The sequence below is a fragment of the Dendropsophus ebraccatus genome, chromosome 5, assembly GCF_027789765.1.
Source record: "Dendropsophus ebraccatus isolate aDenEbr1 chromosome 5, aDenEbr1.pat, whole genome shotgun sequence".
Taxonomy (NCBI): domain Eukaryota; kingdom Metazoa; phylum Chordata; class Amphibia; order Anura; family Hylidae; genus Dendropsophus; species Dendropsophus ebraccatus.
In genome coordinates, this window is record NC_091458.1 from 40,289,498 (window position 1) to 40,310,203 (window position 20,706).

A 20,706-nucleotide genomic window follows, 5' to 3' on the forward strand; every position below is an offset into this window, starting at 1 on the left:
AAGATTTCCTTTTCTCTCCTTGCCTAAACAGTGTCTTGTGAGCTCCTCTCCTAATGAGATTAAGGGCTCTTTATTTATTTATTTATTTTAACTACTACATCATTATATGATTATTAAGATTTTATATTGCTAATTTATAATTTAGTTGTAGATAGGCCATCCATGTCAGTGGGGATCCCACAACCGGCTTCTTGGCCAATCAGCTCCAAAGTGAATGGGGATGGAAGCAGACAGCTCCATACATAGTGTAGTGGCCATGCTGTGTTACTGCAGCTTAGAAGACATTGAAGTGAAAGGAAGCTGAGCTGCAATAACATATGTGTATATATATATATATATATATATATATATATATATATATTATATGTATATATATATATATATATATATATTATATGTATATGTATACGTAATATGTATATGTAGGTGTGAGCCAACTTACAGTAAGTTTGGGTTTGTGAAAAAACTTAAATGCTCTGCATTTGACTCCTGGTGGCTGGAGAAGATGGATTCTGCCCTAGAGCTCCATCAAACACAAAATACTGTAAGTTTGCTCTTCGCCAGCTATGCAAGTTCATCAAGAAAGAGGAGAAACCAGATTTCTAACCAAGTTGGTGTCTCATTATCTGGGATAGTTGGGGTGGTTGATGCTTTGTCGGTAAATGGCATATACATGTGTTACCTGGAGCAGCTCTGCCAATAATTTGTTTCAATAATTTTTGGCTGTTCTTGTAAGGATCACAATTAATTTTTCCAACCATCTAATAAAATGCTTGACTAATACGTTCCAGGAATCCACTTGAGAGATGAAACAAGGAGATTTCTGTCATTGTCATCAGCGCTATAGTTCCAGTGAGATAATGTACAGATGAAATGAGCAGCTTCCCTTCTCCCACTCGTAAACTCCTGACAAACACGGCAATGCAAGTCAATGAACTCGTGTTTTAAGCACTTTCATTGTCTTGCTTGTCGTCTTCATGTAGCTGTCATCTGTCTGCAACATCTTAAAGGAGCATGTCAAATGGAAATGACAGCTCGCTTTATGGAAGTCTCTTATCTGTTCATGCTCAGACAATTTGACAGCAAACTGTTTTGCGGCAACAGCGTCAATCATCTCCGGCGATATTTCTACGAAAGCAATTAGGTGTTACCTCCTGACACGAAGGAAAAGTTAGGAAGGCAAACGGAAGGTATTTACTGTTAAAATAGTAGTATGTCATGATGCCTAATATACTTCATTCCGGGTTGGTGGCTTAGCGGAATGTCCTGAGTGCACCAAGCTAATGATCCATGTGATGCGCCTTCCTCTAAGGCCTTTCCATTAAGGCCAATGGTATTTGTTAATACTCGTGGTTATGCATGTGTAAACTGTCTTCAGAAAATGCTTCTGTTCATCTGACTGTATAAACAGTGCCGGGCCGCGCACTGATGGAATTACTCCAAGGAACGTGCAGCTTGTTAATATCTCCGATCATTGTTTGCTGCCTCTGGAGTTAAGCGCACAAGAGTAATTCTTGCCTTGTAGAAAACTTTTGAAGATGCCTACTTCTAATATTTCTTCAAGCATGTCTCCTGCAGTAAACGGGCTTAAAGGTTATGGACATCCTTTAATTGTAAAAATATGATGTGGTCAGCTTAAGTTAAAAATGGTGCACCACATTTGAGTCTGCAATCTCCATTACTTCGGTCATTTGTTGACCACCTGATATTTTGCTGCCAGCTCCTAAATTCAGATTCAAATTGTATGTCTATACCCCTCTGTATTCGGGACTCTAGGGATTCTCTCCTTTTTTTTTTACTTTTATACACAGCCCATGCGATTCTTTCCTGCAGACAACCTTGTGTGTGCCTTTCTCCCTATCTACAGCCAGTGCAAGCTGCCCATTACCATGTATGCTCTCTCCTCTGTCCACACATTGAGCTGTTGTGTACAGCTCTGTTCTCCTCCCTGATGCTAGCTTCAACACTGAAAGAAGATCATAAAAATCATATTTTCTTGTCTTTCTGAGAGATAGCCAGGTGAATGACTAAGACTAAGTTCATATCTCCATCAGAGGTTCCATTAGGATCACAAATTGTGTCAAAAATCTTGGATAAAACAGTGCTACATGCAGTAAAATGCAGGACGCCATGACAGTTAGTGGGCTATGTTGGTTATTGTCTGTGCCCAGCATTCAGCGGCTCCAGCACTTGTGTCTTTTTCTTTTTTCATCCCCTGGGAAGTAGCAGAGCAATGTAAATACTTGATAGACATGTGAACTGAGGCCTTACGCCAAAGCTGCAAATAGTAGAAATATTTTGATAAAGACTTTTAAAAAAGTTGCTTAATTTTGAATCTAGGAAATAAATGATTTTTTTTAAGTGGGCTGCCTGGGCCGAGAAACAAAAAATAAAACATTTCTTACATGCCCTGATCCCCCTTGATAAACAACCGCTTAAAAGAGACTCTGTCAATAGGCTTATGCTGCCCTATCTAGGGGTAGCATAAACCAGTGACAGAGAAGCTGAACAGAAGGATGTACAGTATCAATCATGTTACTTTGTGCAGCTGATTCGAAGATCTCCTCCTTAATAGTAAGGCGACTCCTGGTGCTCTCCATTATGTGCTTGTGCTCAGTAGTCCTGGATATATATGAGCAATAGCATACTCAGCCCCTCAGCTGCTGATTGGCAGTTGTCTATCTATACTGTGTGTGTGTGTGTGTGTGTGTGTGTGTGTGTGTGTGTGTGTATATGTATGTGTGTGTGTGTATGTATGTGTATATATATATATATATATATATATATATATATATATATATATATATATATATATATATATATATATATATACACTGTATATAAGTAGACAGACCTACAGTGGTGTCCTATGGGGGTTTGTATTGCCTACATTTCAGGTCTAGGATTAGCACTGCATGCTAGACTATTCTTGGAGTCAACAAAATCCTGGCAGTGTATTTATACTGTATAGCCTAAAGAAGTAGTACAAGCTAGGATGGTTGCAGCATCCTTGTAGTACACTCTGCTTGCAATAGAACCATACCATGCATATAGTCAGGAATAGAGATGAGCGAACCTCGATCGCCCGCCTGAACTTGATCAGTCAGCATTTGGTTACCAGTAGTTAAAGTGACACTGTCACCCCCTTTGTGCATTCTGACATCTCTACACAGGTGTAAAGGGTAAATTTAGCAGTTTTCACACCTTATTTTATATCATACGTCATGGTGCTTGTTCAAGTAAAGAGTGATCTTTTATGAACTGCAGATTGTGTTAAGTGGGCGAGGCCTCGCGGCATCAGTGCCACTTAGCCCCGCCCACAACGCCACCGTTGGTCCTGCCCCCTTGGCGGCCATTGGTGGGCCGACCTAGAGGGGGTGGGGCCTAGACCTTTAGGCCAGCCTGTTCCAATGGCTGGTAAGGGGGCGGGGCCAATAGTGGCATTGTGGGTGGGGCTAAGTGGCGCTAATGCCGCAAGGTTCTGCCCACTTAACATAATCTGCAGTTGATAAAAGATAACTTTTTACTTGAACAAGCACCATGACGTATGATATAAAATAAAGTATGAAAACCGCTAAATTTACCCTTTACACCTGTGTAGAGATGTTAGAATGCACAAAGGGGGTGACTGTCACTTTAAATGCTGCACGTTTTTGATTAGACAAACCAGAGTGTGCTTGAAGTTTGCTCATCTCTAAGTGAACTACATTTGAATTGGGTCAAAAAATAAAATACCTTGCATTCTCTAAATACTGTGTATTTTATACTGTGTTTTTTATTTTTTTATATTTAGTTTTTTACAACTCAACAGTGTTAAAACATGGTTACAAAAAAAGGAAATGGTTATAAAAAAAGCCAAATTTAACAAAACCTATGCCGCACATTTTTGGCACAAAATATCAGTGCAAGTGAGCATAAAAGCCATGATGAGATATTAATGGAAGACTGTCTAAGGCTTAGCAAGCAATGTCAGATTCATCACACCATTGTGGAGATTTGTACTGAACCATGCTCTAATGTAGGTGATTGTGCCGTGACCTTTCCCACTCAGTAAAACACTGAACAGATATTGACTGAGATGCTCACCATTATAGTTATGAGTTTTATATTGACTTCAGATGGGTATGTTCGCATGTCAGATAATAGTCTTATGTCCGTGACAGAAATCCTAGGCTGACGTATGGATTTCTGCTGTAGATGTGCAGTTTGTATTGTCATATTTCTGCATCAGAACTATCCCCATTTAGTAAGGGTAGTTCTCTGGTGCATGGGAATGGTATTGTACAAGCCTCGTCCACTTGGGTTGTTGGTGGATTGTCATCTTATTTGGGGCAAAATATGTGCGGATGCAATACATATGCCCAATCCGTAATTGTTAGCCGATTGTACGGGTGGATTGCAAGAGGAATCTATAGACTTGAAAAAAAATACTGAACATGTGCATAAGGCACTATCTGCCAGGAGAAGCTGAGATGGTGATGTCACAGAATTGCGGAACGTAATGATGGAATGTTTTGCGTGCTAAGGTGGTCTCTGCAAAATGTGGAGGCCCCCATAGACTTCTGTTGGAGTATCTCTTGCGGACCACATTACAACAAGAATTAATCATTCGATAACTCTTTGTAGTTATAAACTAGTAGGGGAGAACAATTGGGGGCTCTTTTCATTGAAGTCTATAGGAGTCATGGAAGCAGCCAAGCATCAGCTATCTCTATAACTCCAAACTGGGGCAGGTTTACCACTGCAAAGGTGTGACTTGTCCAACATTGATATTATATTAGGGAAGACATCTGACAGCTGGTCTAAACCTACACTAGATAGACTAAACATGTACTTAATCCTCCTCACTTTCCAGCCACTTCCGCTCTTTCTCAGCTGATGCCTGTGCATAATGCTTCTTGAGTTCTAGCATACATATATATATATATATATATATATATATATATATATATATATATATATGTGTACACACACTTTTTTTGTTCGTTTGTTTAGGACCCGTTTGTGTCTTAATTTGGTATATTCGCATATATATATAGTAGCACAGTAAGTCCCAGATAGGTACATAAAAAATCAAGCCACACTTTTAATCAAGCGGACTGCCAATTAGCAAACTTGATTAAAAGCGGCCTGGCACAAGAGCGTCGAACAACGCTTAGTAAATGTGCCCCTGTGATATAAATAGATAAACAGACAGATGCAGTTTGTCTACTTATTGCTCAGATTTTTTTCTAATATAACTTTGCCTTCTTTTCTATACAGAGTACGTTCAAGTTTAAATCTGAGAGTGACATCCATTTGGCCGAGCACCACAAACAAGTCCTCTATGACGGAAAACTTGCAAGCAGTATAGCATTCACTTACAACGCTAAGGCCACTGATGCCCAGCTTTGCCTTGAATCGTCACCAAAGGAAAACCCCTCCATATTTGTGCATTCTCCCCATGCACTGATGCTACAGGTAAGGAAAGAAAAAATGCTTCTATTTATTATTATTGTGTATTATTATTGCCCATAGATAACAGTATGCTGTATGTATTTTATCATGCTGGGGTATAGTGCAGATCTAGAATAATCATAAGAACTTAGTTGATAAATAACCATCTTACCCTATGGTAATATTAGAGCCCCAACAAATCTAAAGACTATTCCCTGCTTGTCAGAGTAGAAGAACAAATCTGCACATGCTCTAGTTCTAGATATGTTAATTCTTTGGGCGGGCGGCGGAATTCGCTGGCAAATATCATTGAGTCTATGGGACGGGCAGAACTTTAAGCAGAGGCCGCCCAGCGGAATCAGCGTGAGGTCTCCGCACGTATTCCGTAGTGTGTATGTACCCTTAGGGAAGTACCATAACCTAAGTGAATAGGGTGTTGCACCCAAAGCAATGCAAACACGAACTATAGTGCTGAGTTACTCTAAAAAAACAAAAAAATAGCGCATGACTAATACAGAAAGCAATGTAGGACGTATGAACAGCAAATAGTTTTTGTAGATGTCTATTAGAAATAGATTTATAATTGCCGTATTTGGCTAACTAGAATGCTTTTTGTTGAGCCACCACTTTCAAAATAAACCAATAAACAATTGCATTGTTACTGATGCTTGGATGGTCTGGATGTGGCCACTATGTGACAATGTGGGCCAGCCTCCCACAAGCGCTTATAGTATGGCTGCATGTCCTGATCAAACTATGGGGACTGTAATCCAAACTGGCAGCATCAGTAGACCTGTGGTGGAGCCAGGACTTACAGTGGCTGTAATACAGGAGTAAAAATGCGCCCATATGAAGATATACCAGGTGAGCTCAGTTTGGAGTTTCCCTGTTTTTTATTTTTTTTTTTATTTGGTAATTTCAGGTACAGTAGTATAGGTCACTCGCTGTACAGCTCATACTGCATTTCTGATACATATAAATAGTAAGTTGAACATTACTTTTGATGCCGATCCTGCTCACCCGCTTAGGGAAACCCAAAGCAAAAGACAAAGACAAAGAAAGGTGTCAAAACATGTCTGTTCAGCGTCACTCACTAACTTTGTATTAATTATTTTTGGCTTTAGTTCCTTACAGCTATGTTATATACATTGTAGAAGTCACCTCTGAGGACACTGGTTTTTTTATGTTTTTTATTTTCGTCATGGGTCAGGAGAAGCTCCTTGGAGGGCAGCAGTTTAGCTACTCTGTGCTGCTATATAGCTGACGTGCACATATTCATGGTATGATTTTTACAGAATGCCAAGGCAGAGAGGAGGCACATCTGTTGCTTACCGACCCGTAACATCGCATTCTCAAAATAGCTTCTGCTTCACACAGATTCATATTACATCTTACCATGCCGCTTAAAGAGTAATGACATTTGAGGGAACAGAGTGAGGCCTGCTTTGTAAAGTGAGGGATCATGTAGCGCTATCTATTCTCAAGACCCATGGCTTTAGATGCCCCTGGCTTACAGTGTACAGTATTGACATTTATTTAATCATATCAGACTGTATTGGCTATGTCTGTATATGGCACAGTGCAGAATAAATAAGTGTGTGCGCATTATATATATATATATATATATATATATATATATATATATATATATATATATTCTCACAAAAAAGACACAGACCATCACAGCTAGTGATACCTCTAGGAGTCTTTTCCTGCTATTACAGAGGGACTGCTGGGTGCAGTGGTGCAGAGGGAGGGGGGTGTTGTAGGTACGTCTGCTAGATGGGGTGCTCAGCCAGAAAACATCAATGTCCAAAGTTATACCAATATAAAGGGCGGCACTCACCATCATATTATGCAGAACATAGTGCTTATTTTATTTTGGTATGTCTATATTTACATACGGCTTAGCAGGTGAGACGCCAATCAGCCATGATGATGATAGGTGACAACTGTTTCGCGTTATCAAACGCTTCTCCAGACCCGCCCCTTCTGACTACGTCACTCCTTAAATACCTTCTTACTCCTCCTTCCTTGGTGACTAGGACAGGTAGGGTTTGCAAAAGGTGCAATGTGAACAGTAATTTAAAAACAAATTACATCAATGCCATGTGTTTTTACAGAAATACACTCAGATCTACTCATTTAGTCCCAAGTTTCCTTGTGCGGCTGTTTTTGGAATCCAACGCGCTTCTGTCTGCATTAAACGTTTGCGTCTATCAACCCCTATCTTCACTTGTTCTAAACCACAGAAAGTTAGTACATCCGGATTACTCTTATGATTTTCTCTGATATGATCTATCAATGTGAGAGGTTTTTTTTTGTTTGTTTTTTTTAATTCTCAATTTTATTCTTTTTCCAATTTACATAACAAAAATATACAGCAACATGTTGCACTCACAGGTGCACTGACACATAATCATATCAACAGGATATAGCCATGAGTACAGCAGAAGTCAAAAATAAAACTCAAACTAAGCAAATACCAAGGCGATCCGCAGCTCCCGGTGGGTGGGTAGGCATAACGTAAACCAACTAGGGAGTGAGCTAACGCTCAAACAACAATCAAAGAAGAAGAAAAGGAAAAAAAAAAAAAAAGGGGGGGGGGAGTGCAAAGAAGAGGGGACCGAGAAGCTATAAGAAGGAAGGACGGGGAAAACACGAGGAAGAGGGGGGAGTGGAGGGGACCATTCCTCACTGACTCAAGAGGGACCGAAATTCGGTTGATTCGGTAAATTGTTCCCAGTGGAACCACGTCCGGAAAAAGCGAGAATTGCAGCCATGTAATTGCGCAGTGAGGTCCTCCATGCGCTTGATATCTTCTACTTTACGGAGCCACATGGGGATACTCGGGGGTTCGCGTTGACGCCACAGCACCGGTATACAGGCACGGGCAGCGTTGACCAGGTGACGGAGTACAGAGCGACGGTAGGACTTCAGAGAGATCTCCGGCAGGTGCAGGAGGAAAAGTGATGGGGAGAAAGGAAGCTGATAGTCAGTGAAAGTAGAGGAAATACGCCATACTTCCCTCCAAAAAGGTACCAGCTTAGGGCAGCTCCAAAAGGTGTGGAGAAGGGACCCTTCCCCACCGCAGTTCCTCCAGCAAAGTGGGGAGACCTCTGGAAAAATCCGATGGAGTCGGGTAGGTACTCGATACCAACGGGATAGCAGTTTGTATCCGGCCTCTTGAAGGTGAGATGCAATGGAAGTAGAGTGTGTGCACGTGAAGATGCGTTCCACCTGCGCTGCGGAGAACGTAATGTTGAGATCCTCTTCCCAATTGCTGAGAAAGGGCGGTGGGGGCTGTTCTGGAGGCGAACCCAACATGGCATATAGAAGGGAGAGAGTGTGGCGAAGAGGGCCAGAGCTCAGACAGAGAGATTCAAACTGAGTAGGCGACCGCGCAAAGCAAGAGGGGTTAGGAAGGGAATGAAGGAAGTGGTGCAGTTGAAGCGCCCGCCAGAACCCCAGTGGTGTAGGGTCCACAAGATCATTAAGCGAGGACAGGGACAGCCAATTCGAGCCTGAGAGGAAGAGAGAGGCCCGGAAGTTGCCCGCACGGGACCATGTGCGAAACACCGGATCTTCCATACCGGGCGAGAAGGAGGGATTGCCCAGGACCGGGAATAAAGGGGAGGGGTGTGGAGCTACGAAACCAGAGGAGAGGTGTTTTTGACATATCTTTAGCGTCGGGGCAATAGTGGGGTGTTGGGCGAGTCGGCGACTGGCGTCTGGTAGCCACGGGGCCGCCAGTAATGAGAGGGGGGACAACGCCATTTCAAGGCCTACCCACAGTTTCGTCTGGATGTGACGATGCCAATCCACCACTCGCGAGAGGTGGGCAGCGACATAGTAGTGGTAAAGGTTAGGAAGCCCCAAACCTCCTCTCTATTTAGGGCGATACAGGACCGCCTTTGCCAGTCGGGGTTGCTTATGCGCCCAGATAAACCTAGTGAGGATCATTGAGAGTTGCCTAAAGTAAGACAAGGGCACTGCCACCGGGAGGGCCTGGAAGAGGTACAGCAGGCGAGGCAAGATGTTCAGGGGGGGGGGGGAGGGGCAAGATGTTCAGGAGGGGGGAGGAGGAGGGGAGGAGAGAGTCGGCAGGGTCCAGTCAGGCAGTCTCAGGTCACCGTGGTCTAGCAGCTGTAGCGCGCCGGGTAAATCTGCAGGCGTGCGCAGGATGTAGGTGGTTGTTCCAGACTTTATGATGAGATGGAACGGGTAGCCCCATCTGTAGGAGGCCCCCGATTCCCGGATAATGTCCAGAAGAGGCTTCAGTAGCCGGCGCATGGCCAGAGTGCGCCTGGCCAATCTCCTCCGGGAGGCCCCTTATCTTCACATTGTTGCGGCGCCCCCGGTTTTCCAGATCATCCACATGTAAAGTCAGGTCTCGCAGAACGGCTTCCTGCGCGTCCACGCGGGGGGTCAGTTCATGTACCGCCTGGTCCAGAGCGGTGTGTCGGGTCTCCAGCCCTGTTACAGCGGCAGCGACCGCTGTCATGGTGGATTTGAGGTCCGCCATATCTTCCGCATGCCTCTCCTCTATACGGGCCAGTTGCATCGTGAGGTCGTTGCGGGTCGGGAGGGCTTGCAGGAGGGACCGGACTTCAGTCAGGAGTTGCGCCGGGGTTAGCGAGGGGCAGGAGTCCCTGGCAGAAAGACCCATGGAGGCCAGATCCGACTCACCGGGAGTCCGCAGTATCTCCGGCAGTGTCTGGCTCAGCTCAAGGAAAACAGGGGCCGTCTTCATGGTAGTGCTTCTGGTCACAGGTGCGGCGGCCATCTTGCTGCGCTGCCGGACCGCAGACAGATTACGCCTCTCCGAGCGGGCAAAGCGGGCCAGGAACGCCTGGGGTGACGCCACGGGTGTCGAGGGGGTCTTCCGAGAGCCGGTGGGCATAACGGGGCAAAGTTAGTGAGGGGTAAAGTCCTGGTAATGAGGAGCTGTGCCCGGAGCTAAGAGCTAGCACGTCCTCACACAGCCATGCTCAAGCCACGCCCCTGGGGAGGTTTTTTTTATAGGGCATACTATAAACCCCATTCACATTGGGTTCTGCGAACACGTACAATCAATAAGAACAGGAGAAGGATCATGGAGATTTATAGATCATATCAGAGAAAATCATGAGAGTAATACGGATGTACTAACTTTCTGGGGTTTAGAACAAGTGAAGATGGGGCTGATAGACGCAAACGTTTAACGCAGGCAGAAGCGCGTTGGATTCTAAAAACAGACGCACAAGGAAACGTCGGACTAAATGACAGAGTAGATCTGAGTGTATTTCTGTAAAAACACATGGCATTGATGTATATTTGTTTTAAAATCACTGTTCACATTACACCTTTTGTAAACCCTACCCGTCTATGTCACCAAGGAAGGAGGTATTTAAGGAGTGACGTAGACAGTAGGGGCGGGTCTGGAGAACACTTGTCACCTAACATCATCATGGCTGATTGGCGTCTTACCTGCTGAGCCGCATGTAACTATAGACATACTGAAATAAAATAAGCACGATGTTCTGCACAATTTGATGGTGAGTGCCGCCCTTTCTTTATATTGATATACAGTGTGTGTATATATATATATATATATATATATATCTATACACTGTATAATCAGAATTGTGATGAAAAGCTACACTAACACAGGAAGGACATAAAACACCACAAAATGCACAGATAGTGAAGTGCACAGCTGTTGGCTTCTCCTGGCTTGGTGGGGGTTGAGACCCTGACTGATCAGAACCTTTAGATGTCTGACATGTCAAAATTGTTAGGACACATATAGGCCAGAATAAGCTTTATCTGAATAAATTACAACTTCCACTGAATCTTTTTCTATAAATATATATATATATATATATATATATATATATATATATATATATATATATATATATATATATATATATCCCCCCCTATCAATCTGCACAGTTCCTCTTGCTCTATAACATGATGCTCGCTCCCTGGCCCTAATGCAAAATCTGCTGCAGCACACATTATGTATATTCTGGTTCTCATATGAAACAGAGGGGTCTTCCTACTTTTAATTCTGCAAAATGCCGCTCGTTCTGTAGAATTGCATAGGTTGGATTTGTGGCTTGTATCAACCAGTTAGATTTCAAGATGGAAGCGGTCCCTTAGCACTGTGAAGTCTGTGTAATTGTAGTCATTCATTCTAAAGCTTTTTTTTTTTTTTTTTTTTTTTCTCCCATTTAGGATGTAAAAGCTATAGTAACGCACTCAATTCACAGCGCCATCCATTCAATCGGGGGTATCCAGGTTCTCTTCCCACTTTTTGCACAGCTGGACAATCGGCAGTTAAATGACAGTCAGGTGGAAACCACCGTCTGGTAAGAATATCCCGTTTGCTATCTAAATCTCCAGTGCACACAGTGTATACATCACCGTTCCGTATTTTCAGATTAGTAGCCGCTGGATTCTACGAGAGGCTGAAGTTCTCCTTTTTAATGGATTGCGGGTTTTAATTGATTGGAGTTGGCCGTTCCATCCGAGGAGGAAGACAATAGATTTGCAATCGTAGAGTAAATGCACTCAAGGGGATGCATAGCAAGCACTAAGAGATTCTCTAAATGTAACGGTTTATTGATCTGTTTGCAGTGCGGCTTTGGAGGTTCACCACAGAACGTTTAGCTGGAACAGATTATAATAGAGCGCAAAGCTGTGCATATCACACACCATCATATTCTAAGATATATTTATAGGTCGTACACTTTACGATTCCATCCATTATTCTTTAGCCAGCTGTCTTATTACTGTCTCACTGGTCTTGACTGGTCCCCTGTCTCCCAAAGGATGCCTATTGAGCAGCTGATGGTGTATTTAATCATGGAGACTTGGCAGGTACCCAGCTCTTTTTCATACCTCCATGGCTCTGTGCTAATGAATGCATACATTACAGAATGGAAGGGATTGTCTGCATTAGGCATTCATTTGCCTTGTTAGGATCCTTAAAGGTGTTCCCCACTTCTGCTTCTAATGTCTGAAGAACCAGCAGCCTCCTGGTATAAGAGCACACTACCCCCCTTTGTATGCATTAATGTTAACATTCAGCATTAGAGGACATGGTGTCCTCCTATTGTTGGTTCATGCCTGACCTCTTATTGTAAAGAGATGCTGTGGGGTCCACCAGGGATTTGCTGTACACAGCGCCACCACAGGGACAAATGGAGCACTACATGATGTCTATTAGGATTAAGAGATTAAGGAAATGCAGTGCATGGACATGCCAGGTCCTCCGCAGTTAGAGTTGCCCTTTGTAGCAGCTCCTTTTTTATGATAAAGGTCATAAACAAGGGGGACCCCTTCTCTAATGTAGTAGGTGATTTCAAAATAGGTTTTGTAGACTAAACACATCCTAATCTTTAGTGCACAGTCCTATATGAGATCATATGGCATCTTACCGCTGAGGGAAAAGTGTGTGTGATGTCATTCCAGTTCTATATATAATACCGCAGCTCCTCTCAGACAGGATGGGGTAGTTATTATTAGTTGCAGATTCTGCTGCCAAGTATAATCCATTTCAATGTAATGGTGCGTTTACACGTAACGATTATCGTACGAGTTTGCGCGATAACGATCGAATTCGAATGAAAATCGTACGTGTAAACGCAGCCAACAAACGATACATCGCTCATTTTGATCTTTCAACATGTTATCAAATCGTCGTTCGCAAAAAAATCGTGAATCGTTCCGTGTGAACAGTCGTTCGCCAATTTAACCAGTGTGTGAGATAGGCTTAAGCGTTCGCAAAACAATCGCAAAACGAATTTTCCGTACGATATATCGTACCGTCTAAACTGATCGTTATGAAAAAAAAATCGTTACTCCGACATCGTTAATCGTACGATCGGGGCCAATTATTGTTTCGTGTAAACGCACCATTAGTATCCTAGAAAGCAAGACAAATACTGCTGATCAGACATGCGGAGCAGGTGTTAGAGACATGAATCACCCTGTGCCCGCGTGTCCTCGACAGCTAATACATGTAGATGTACTGACTTATTCTATAGACTTCAGTACAATTTGCAGTACCCCCTGTATTGCATAAAACCACTCCTTTTCACCCCTCCTCTTAAAGTGTCACTGTCAAAGTTCTTAAAAGGGTACTTCAGAAAAAAATAAAATAGTTTTTAAATAAACTGGTAGCAGAAAATTATACAGATTTCGATCTTAAAATCTCCAGTCTTCCAGTACGTATCAGCTGCTGTATGTCCCTGCAGGAAGTGGTGTTTCCTTTCCAGGCTGACCCTAAGCTTGCTGCTGACACCTCTGTCCATGTCAGGAACTGTTGAAAGCAGTAGAGACTTTTCTATGCGTATTCGCTACTGCTTTGCATAGTACCTGTTTCGGACAGAGGTGGCAGCAAAGAGCAATGACAGACTGGGAAGATGCCATGTAATACGGTAGCTGGTACCAAGTTGTATTTCCCTTCTCTGTTGTCCTCACAGAGCATATCCAGCCTCTATAGCATCATTAGAAACACACTATAGATTTACATCTGCCGTTTTGAGCTGAACATGGCAGCTGAAGCCACATTTCCAGCCAAAAAATGGCTATAGATCAGTTTTCACATCTACAATGACCATATAATTGAAAGTGCATATAGATATAACAGTATTCTTCTACAATACAACAGTAAGTGCAGCCATATTGGTTGTTAATTCATACATCTCTGGCTGTGTTTACAAAGAATATAAGAGAAGTATTCCAGTATGGACGCCAAATGTTTCGACATACGCCATTCTGTACCATATGTCGCCCCTAGGATCCTATGCAAAATACATTTTTGTTTGCAGGAACTGTCAAGTACATTTATGAAGAGCATAGAGAGAAAGCATCCTTTATACATAACACTTGTGAGCCTCTATCAAGGTTTTGGCACTTATGCCGGAGAGCAAATAGCGCAGCATTTAACTTCATTCGCTGTCACTTGAGTAGAAACCTCTCACATACTTAACTCCATAGCTCCAAGCCTGATGAAGGGTTATGAATCTGAAACTACACAGTGAAGTTTTCTTGTCGATGGAATAGCTAAAATTAAAGTTCCTCTGTTCATCGAACACTTCACCCACTGTATAGTAACATGAAAACCTTTCACAGAAACCAAATGGACACCATTACTATGGAACTGGGTATTTACCATGGCTTCTGTTATAAAAGGAGCATTACTAAACAAGTGAGGAGCCTATTCTAAAAAACAATGGGGGAGATTTATCAAACATGGTGTAAAGTGAAACTGGCTCAGTTGCCCCTAGCAACCAATCAGATTCCACTTTTCATTTTCCGAAGAGTCTGTGAGGAATGAAAGGTGGAATCTGGTTGGTTGCTAGGGGCAACTGAGCCAGTTTCACTTTACACCATGTTAGATAAATCTCCCCCTTTACACCTAAAGAGTGTAGTAACATGTACAGGATCTGCTGCAGATATCAAGCTAACTTAGGGTTCTTTTACACAGCCCGATATAGGGCTGTGTTGAAGGACGCAAGCACGCACTGATCTGCGAGATCATCACTCATCGGCAGTGCCTTCAGCAGACACAGTAAATATCGCTGCCAGGCCACACAAACAATTAGTGTATCATTCATATAAATATAGTCAGGGGTAGATTAAGGATATCATGGGCCCTGGGCTGTTCAGAAACTGTGGGCCCCCTCTAGCCCTGCCCCCACCCCACGAACCACGCCCCAACTATCTCTGTCCACTAACCAAATAACCTGGCTGAGGGGGCTTACTACATGTGCTCAGGCTATGTGAACTATAAGTGCTGCACATGGATTTTCTGTGGCCATTAACCATATAAATTACCATAGAAAACCCTGCTACAGCATATATAGGTCACATAGCCTGAGGACATTGTGAGTGCCCCATCAGGCTGAGACCTATAAATGGTGAATAGGACTGGGCTTTGCTGTGGCCATGTTTTCTGTTTGTCCCCTCACTCACAATCACTCACAAAGTCACAGTCAGGAAGGCACACATCAGGATATGGACGTTGCTGCCTCTTTCTGGCCCCTGTGGTCTACGTACTGTAACTCACTCATGTGCCGGCCTCACCTCCACACTGTGTGAGACGGGGCTTATTGATTCCTGGGCCACCGCCTTCATCTCACTAGGGATCCTGCTTAACCCAGTTAGTGGCCTGACTCAGTACACAAGCTCTGATCTCATTGATTGGCATGTTTACTGAGCCTGTTACCCTGCTCTATAATCGTGGGGCCTGGACTGCACAAACAATCTTTAGTTATTTATGCAGTCTTTGGCTTAAGTCAGCCATTGGTACATCCTTTATTACATGGGAAGATGTGCAGCCGACAACTGATGATTTCTAAATGTATCGAATCAGCCTGATCAGACGACCACCAAGTGTTTGCTGATCACAGGCCCTATTACACAGGGCGATATTTTGGCCGATAATCGCCCCATGTAATAGGGCCTTTAATGACTGAATCGTCAGCAGATCCTACACGTATGACTGTACCCACAGAGAGGATAATCACAAAGTTTAGCTACTAGTTTTGAGAGAGAAATTCTCCATCCACAGAGAAACTCTTTCGAAATCCTTCTTTCCAATATGGTCTTTAGTCTGTTACCATGTTCCCTTCAAGGTGTAGTAATTTCATCCATCAAAGGGGTAAAATAAATAATCTATCAACATTTCATATCCAAGTTCTCAAAACTCAGAACTTACTGTAAGGTTCTGGCTTGAATTTTTTTTTCTAGCAGACCATCTAAGGCGTTGCAAGCTGGATATAACCTTCAGAAGGTGGGAAATCAAAAAGTCTGGATCCGAAAAAAACAGCTATGCTCTGTAGCTCACAAGCCCTTTAAAAAAATGAACACATTGAACCAAAGTGGCCTCTGTGCTCTTGTGTGAATAGAAGCGCCTAGGCGTGCTGCTGGGGCTTCCTTAGTTGTACATTTAATAGGAATATTTTCAAGACCTTCTTTAATATAATATATGTGAGACTCCAATGTAACAAATCTCTCCAAGGGCTCGAGGCAGAGGCTTTTCAAATGCTTTATATAAACTTTCTGTTCATTGCTTTTTCTCCCCGAGGAAATCGCTTCATTCTCTTGGAGGCTGAATAATCTTCTTAGCAGTGAGAGCGCCACAGTTACCGATATGTGACAGATTATTGGGTGTATAATGTTGAATTTTGCAGTGGCGAATGGTCTATTTGAAATGCTTAGCGAACACATGGTGCTAAATCCAGGCTAAAATTGCATACGTTTTAAGAGGAATTATTGAAGAATTTGCAGACATGTAAAATGCAGAACGGTTTTCTTACTGGCATTAGGATTTGGGATAATAGACCAAGATCAGATGATATTCTGTGTTTCCATTGTATTAGCTCCCCAAGCCCTCATTATATGTGTCTGTGGAGAAGTGGAGTGATGCCCTTTGTTAGTTAATTGAATATGTATAAATTCTAAGGTTTGTGTTGAGGCCACTTGAGGCCTCTGTGTTTTTCTTAGATATGATACAGTCTAGCACTATAGTACTTCACACTGTTTTCCAGCAATGTAACCTATGTTTAGCTGTCTAATGAATAAATATGTATTGGTAAATAAAGGTATAAATAATAAATTCCCTGTGTACACTGTAGCTGGGAATTCAGCCAAATCTTTCACCCTACTAAACCTACTACACCTTCCTGAAATATAATTCTTTCCACATAGAGAGCAAAGTAGAACAGAAGAGGAAATGTGTACAAAAATTGAATATCATACCTATTGCTTCTCTGTACCTTTTCATGGTTTGTACACTTTGTACACACTGCCATCGTCTGTTCTGTTTAGAGCCTGTGATAGCCATTCAGTCTTACTTGACTGTAAGAATAACACAGCATGCATTGCTGACAGTTCGAAAAGAAAGTAGAGGGGGCACTCACTGTCTGATGCAACCTTCTTTATTTCATGTAACACACAAGCTAAAATGTAGCATGCGAGAGCAGGTGGGGGGACGCCACACGCAGTAAACAGTTACAGCCGTTTCTCGTGCATGCGCACACTTCTTCAGACCTGCATTGCTGTATTTGCTATTGATATGACTTAGCCGTATAAGAACATTCTGAATGATAGAACTCTAATTTAAAGGGTATTCCAATCTCAGCTTGTTATCCCTTATCCGAAAGGTAGGTGATACCTAGAGATGAGCGCACTTCGATTATGCTAGAGTCCGATAGTTTGGTGTTTGATTACCGTTGAATGAGGCCCTAGTGAATCCGGGAAAACATGGATACAACCTGTGGCTGTTATCTCTAGTGATAACCAGTTGATGGCTGGGGTCTTACCACCAGGTTCTCCATCGATTCCTAAAGCACTTCATTCATTGCAGGGAAATTGTATCTCTATTCTTGGGATTAATGGGGGTCCTGGCAGTCAGACCACCAGAGATGCCTATTCTATGGCTACGGGATTATACAAACAGAATGGAATACCCCTTTAAGCCATGGGAATGGAACCTTAAAGCCAAAGGTCATCGTCACCTTTTTGAATCTATATGGCTGTATAGTTACGAATATGAAATAGTATATAGTAATTCAATAAGGATGAACTGTCTGTCATTTTAGCGCGACACTCCTGGCTTTCCTGGTGGAGCTGCTGAAGAGTTCGGTGGCCATGCAGGAACAGATGTTGGGTGGGAAAGGCTTTTTAGTCATTGGCTACCTCTTGGAAAAGGTAAGCTGCTACATCCTGTAACACAGAGCCACCATTTCCATCAATCTTTTCTATCTAATACAGTAAGCTTTTCTTGTACACTCACACATGTCATGGTTATTGTAGTAATTCCTTATTCCGCATTCTGTAACATGAACCTGGATATGAAGCCAACAGTATATAATGTGTCTGATTGTAATATAGGGTTTCGGCTGTGTGGTTCCATAAGCTGCCGTGTGCCTGGCAACATTGTACATTGGGGCAGCAGCTGATAGAGGACGCAGGGTGATGGATTACACAACACATTCTTGTAGAGTCTTCTTGGCTATAAGAGGAATCAAGCAGAGCTTAGTGAATATTCTTCAAGGCGTATTATGGTTTCAGCAAATCAGCTCTTTACACATTTCAAGATCATTCTTTGCAGTCATTCTATGTTTGTTTCTGGGAGACAAAATTTGTCCTGAATATTCGCTAACCTGCAATTAAGTCTATATTGCGCAGCGGGCGCTGAGGATGAAGGTAAGTTTCCTGCTATTATTCCAAGAGCCATTTCCATGCAGTTTGTAGGTAATTCCACAGGCTAACAAGGCGGTTTGGTGCACTGGGGGAAGGACTACTGCCCCCAGTGCACCGATCCAGCCCACCCCTGGACGGCCCACTCCACTGATAGTCGTTAGAAGGGGCGGGGCAGCTGGGGGGGGCAGATGGTGCAGTGAGGGTGGTAGTCCCACCCCCAGTGCATCAAACAGCCCATTAACCTATGGATTTAACTACAAACTGCACAAAAATGGCATCAGGGATTAAGGTAAGGAACTTCATCCTAAGTGCCCAGTGCACAGTCGATACATATTATCAAGTTAGATTTATCTGTTTAACTTGTGACTCAAAATCCAGCATTCACCAAGATTTTGTACGACCTCTCACACCCTTTATGTAGCCCTAGTCTAAGGCAACTTCTGTGGCCTTAGGGATACATGGCAATTTTGGTTGTGTGACATTGCACCTTATGTTACATATGGCATAACATGACCGCAATGCAAAAGTTGCAATAAAGCCATTTAAGGGTGGATTTTTGGTTGCAACTCAAAAGTCTCATTCGTCCTCAATGCAAGTTGCAACTTCTCTTTTTGGCTATTTTGTACCTAAGAAGCATTTCCAGCAATCAGACCTGTGTTTTAGTCTAGTGCCATCTAGTTCCTGTCTATTCTTTTCTCTGATTGTTATGACCTCAACCTAAAGTTGGTAATGCTCTTCTATCATTTTGTAGTCCTCTAGGGTTCACATAACTAGAGCGGTATTGGAGCAATTCTTGTCATTTGCTAAGTACCTGGATGGATTGTCGCATGGGGCACCTTTACTAAAGCAGCTTTGTGATCATATCCTCTTTAACCCCGCCATCTGGATACACACTCCAGCAAAGGTAATGCCCCCACCAGTCCTAGATGGCGCTGTTGTGTCAATGTGGTTAGTCTTTAATGGTTTTCTAAACCAAGCTCAATAAGCTCTAAGAGACTGTGTCAGAAGATTTATGCTGTCCTATCTAAAGGTAGCATAAAATAGTGACCGAGATGTGCATGAGCCCAGTAGTCCTGGATATTCATAAGAAGTAGAAAATTCTGCCCACCAGCTGCTGATTGGCAGTTATCTATCCATGCTGTGTATAGGTAGTCAACTGTTAATCAGCAGCTGGAGGGTTAGGGGAGGGGTGTGGCAAGAATCCCATTCTCCTGCATATTAGAAGAACGGCTGAACAAAATGATGTAAATAATACAACAATCTGTTCAGCATTTCTGTGAATAGATTATGCGGCATAAACCTAGTGACAGATTCCCTTTAATGTTTTTTACTGTGAATTTTTAGAGCTGACTTTACACCAAACATCCACTACATATTACAGGACAATATGTGTAAATGGGGTATTTTAGTTGTGGCATATTTCTTCTCTGTAGACATCTGGGTATGCCGCAAATTTGTATAATGCAGCAGGCCTATAGTATTGTGATATTGTCATTACTTCTTGTAATTCAAAGACTTTTTTTTTGTGTTCCAGGTGCAGCTTTCACTGTACACCTACTTATCAGCTGAGTTTATCGGCACTGCCACGATATACACCACCATCCGTAGGGTGGGAACAGTATTACAGCTAATGCACACGCTGAAATATTACTACTGGGTTGTGAATCCTGCAGACAGTAGCGGGATCAATCCCAAGGGGCTGGGTAAGTACGATCTGTAAAATATCTATCATTCGTCATCTTTCTTAAAGCTTATCATAATGAATAACATCTCAGATGTTTTCTAAAGTAACCATCAGACTTTAAAGGATTTGCATGTGACCAGTCTATTTCTTTTTTAGCACATTCAGAAAATGCCCATATGTTTTCATTAAAGATCCAAAAGCTATTAGTTTAACATGCCCACTCCTTGTTTTCAATGACACCATCTGTCAGGCGAGAGTCAAGAGCCCCCATATAATGTTTATGGGGGTCTTAGGCAATCACTTAGAATGTTACGGAGTCTGTCATGTTTCTATCTTTACTTATCTATTGGGCTAAAGAGTTCCTCTATTGAACAAGATGTATT

General features: G+C 42.7%; 1 protein-coding gene across 7 annotated transcripts in view; it reads left to right on the forward strand.

The window, feature by feature from the left end:
* The window catches only part of NBEA (neurobeachin), a 453,563-nt gene that overhangs the window by 122,519 nt on the left and 310,338 nt on the right, over nucleotides 1-20,706 (forward strand). For all 7 annotated transcript variants that reach the window (XM_069969916.1, XM_069969921.1, XM_069969920.1 and 4 more), the window contains exons 9-13: nucleotides 5,263-5,460; nucleotides 11,659-11,792; nucleotides 18,036-18,144; nucleotides 19,391-19,543; nucleotides 20,174-20,342. In XM_069969916.1, the coding sequence (XP_069826017.1) occupies nucleotides 5,263-5,460; nucleotides 11,659-11,792; nucleotides 18,036-18,144; nucleotides 19,391-19,543; nucleotides 20,174-20,342 (763 nt within the window). The remainder of the gene's footprint in view (nucleotides 1-5,262; nucleotides 5,461-11,658; nucleotides 11,793-18,035; nucleotides 18,145-19,390; nucleotides 19,544-20,173; nucleotides 20,343-20,706) is intronic.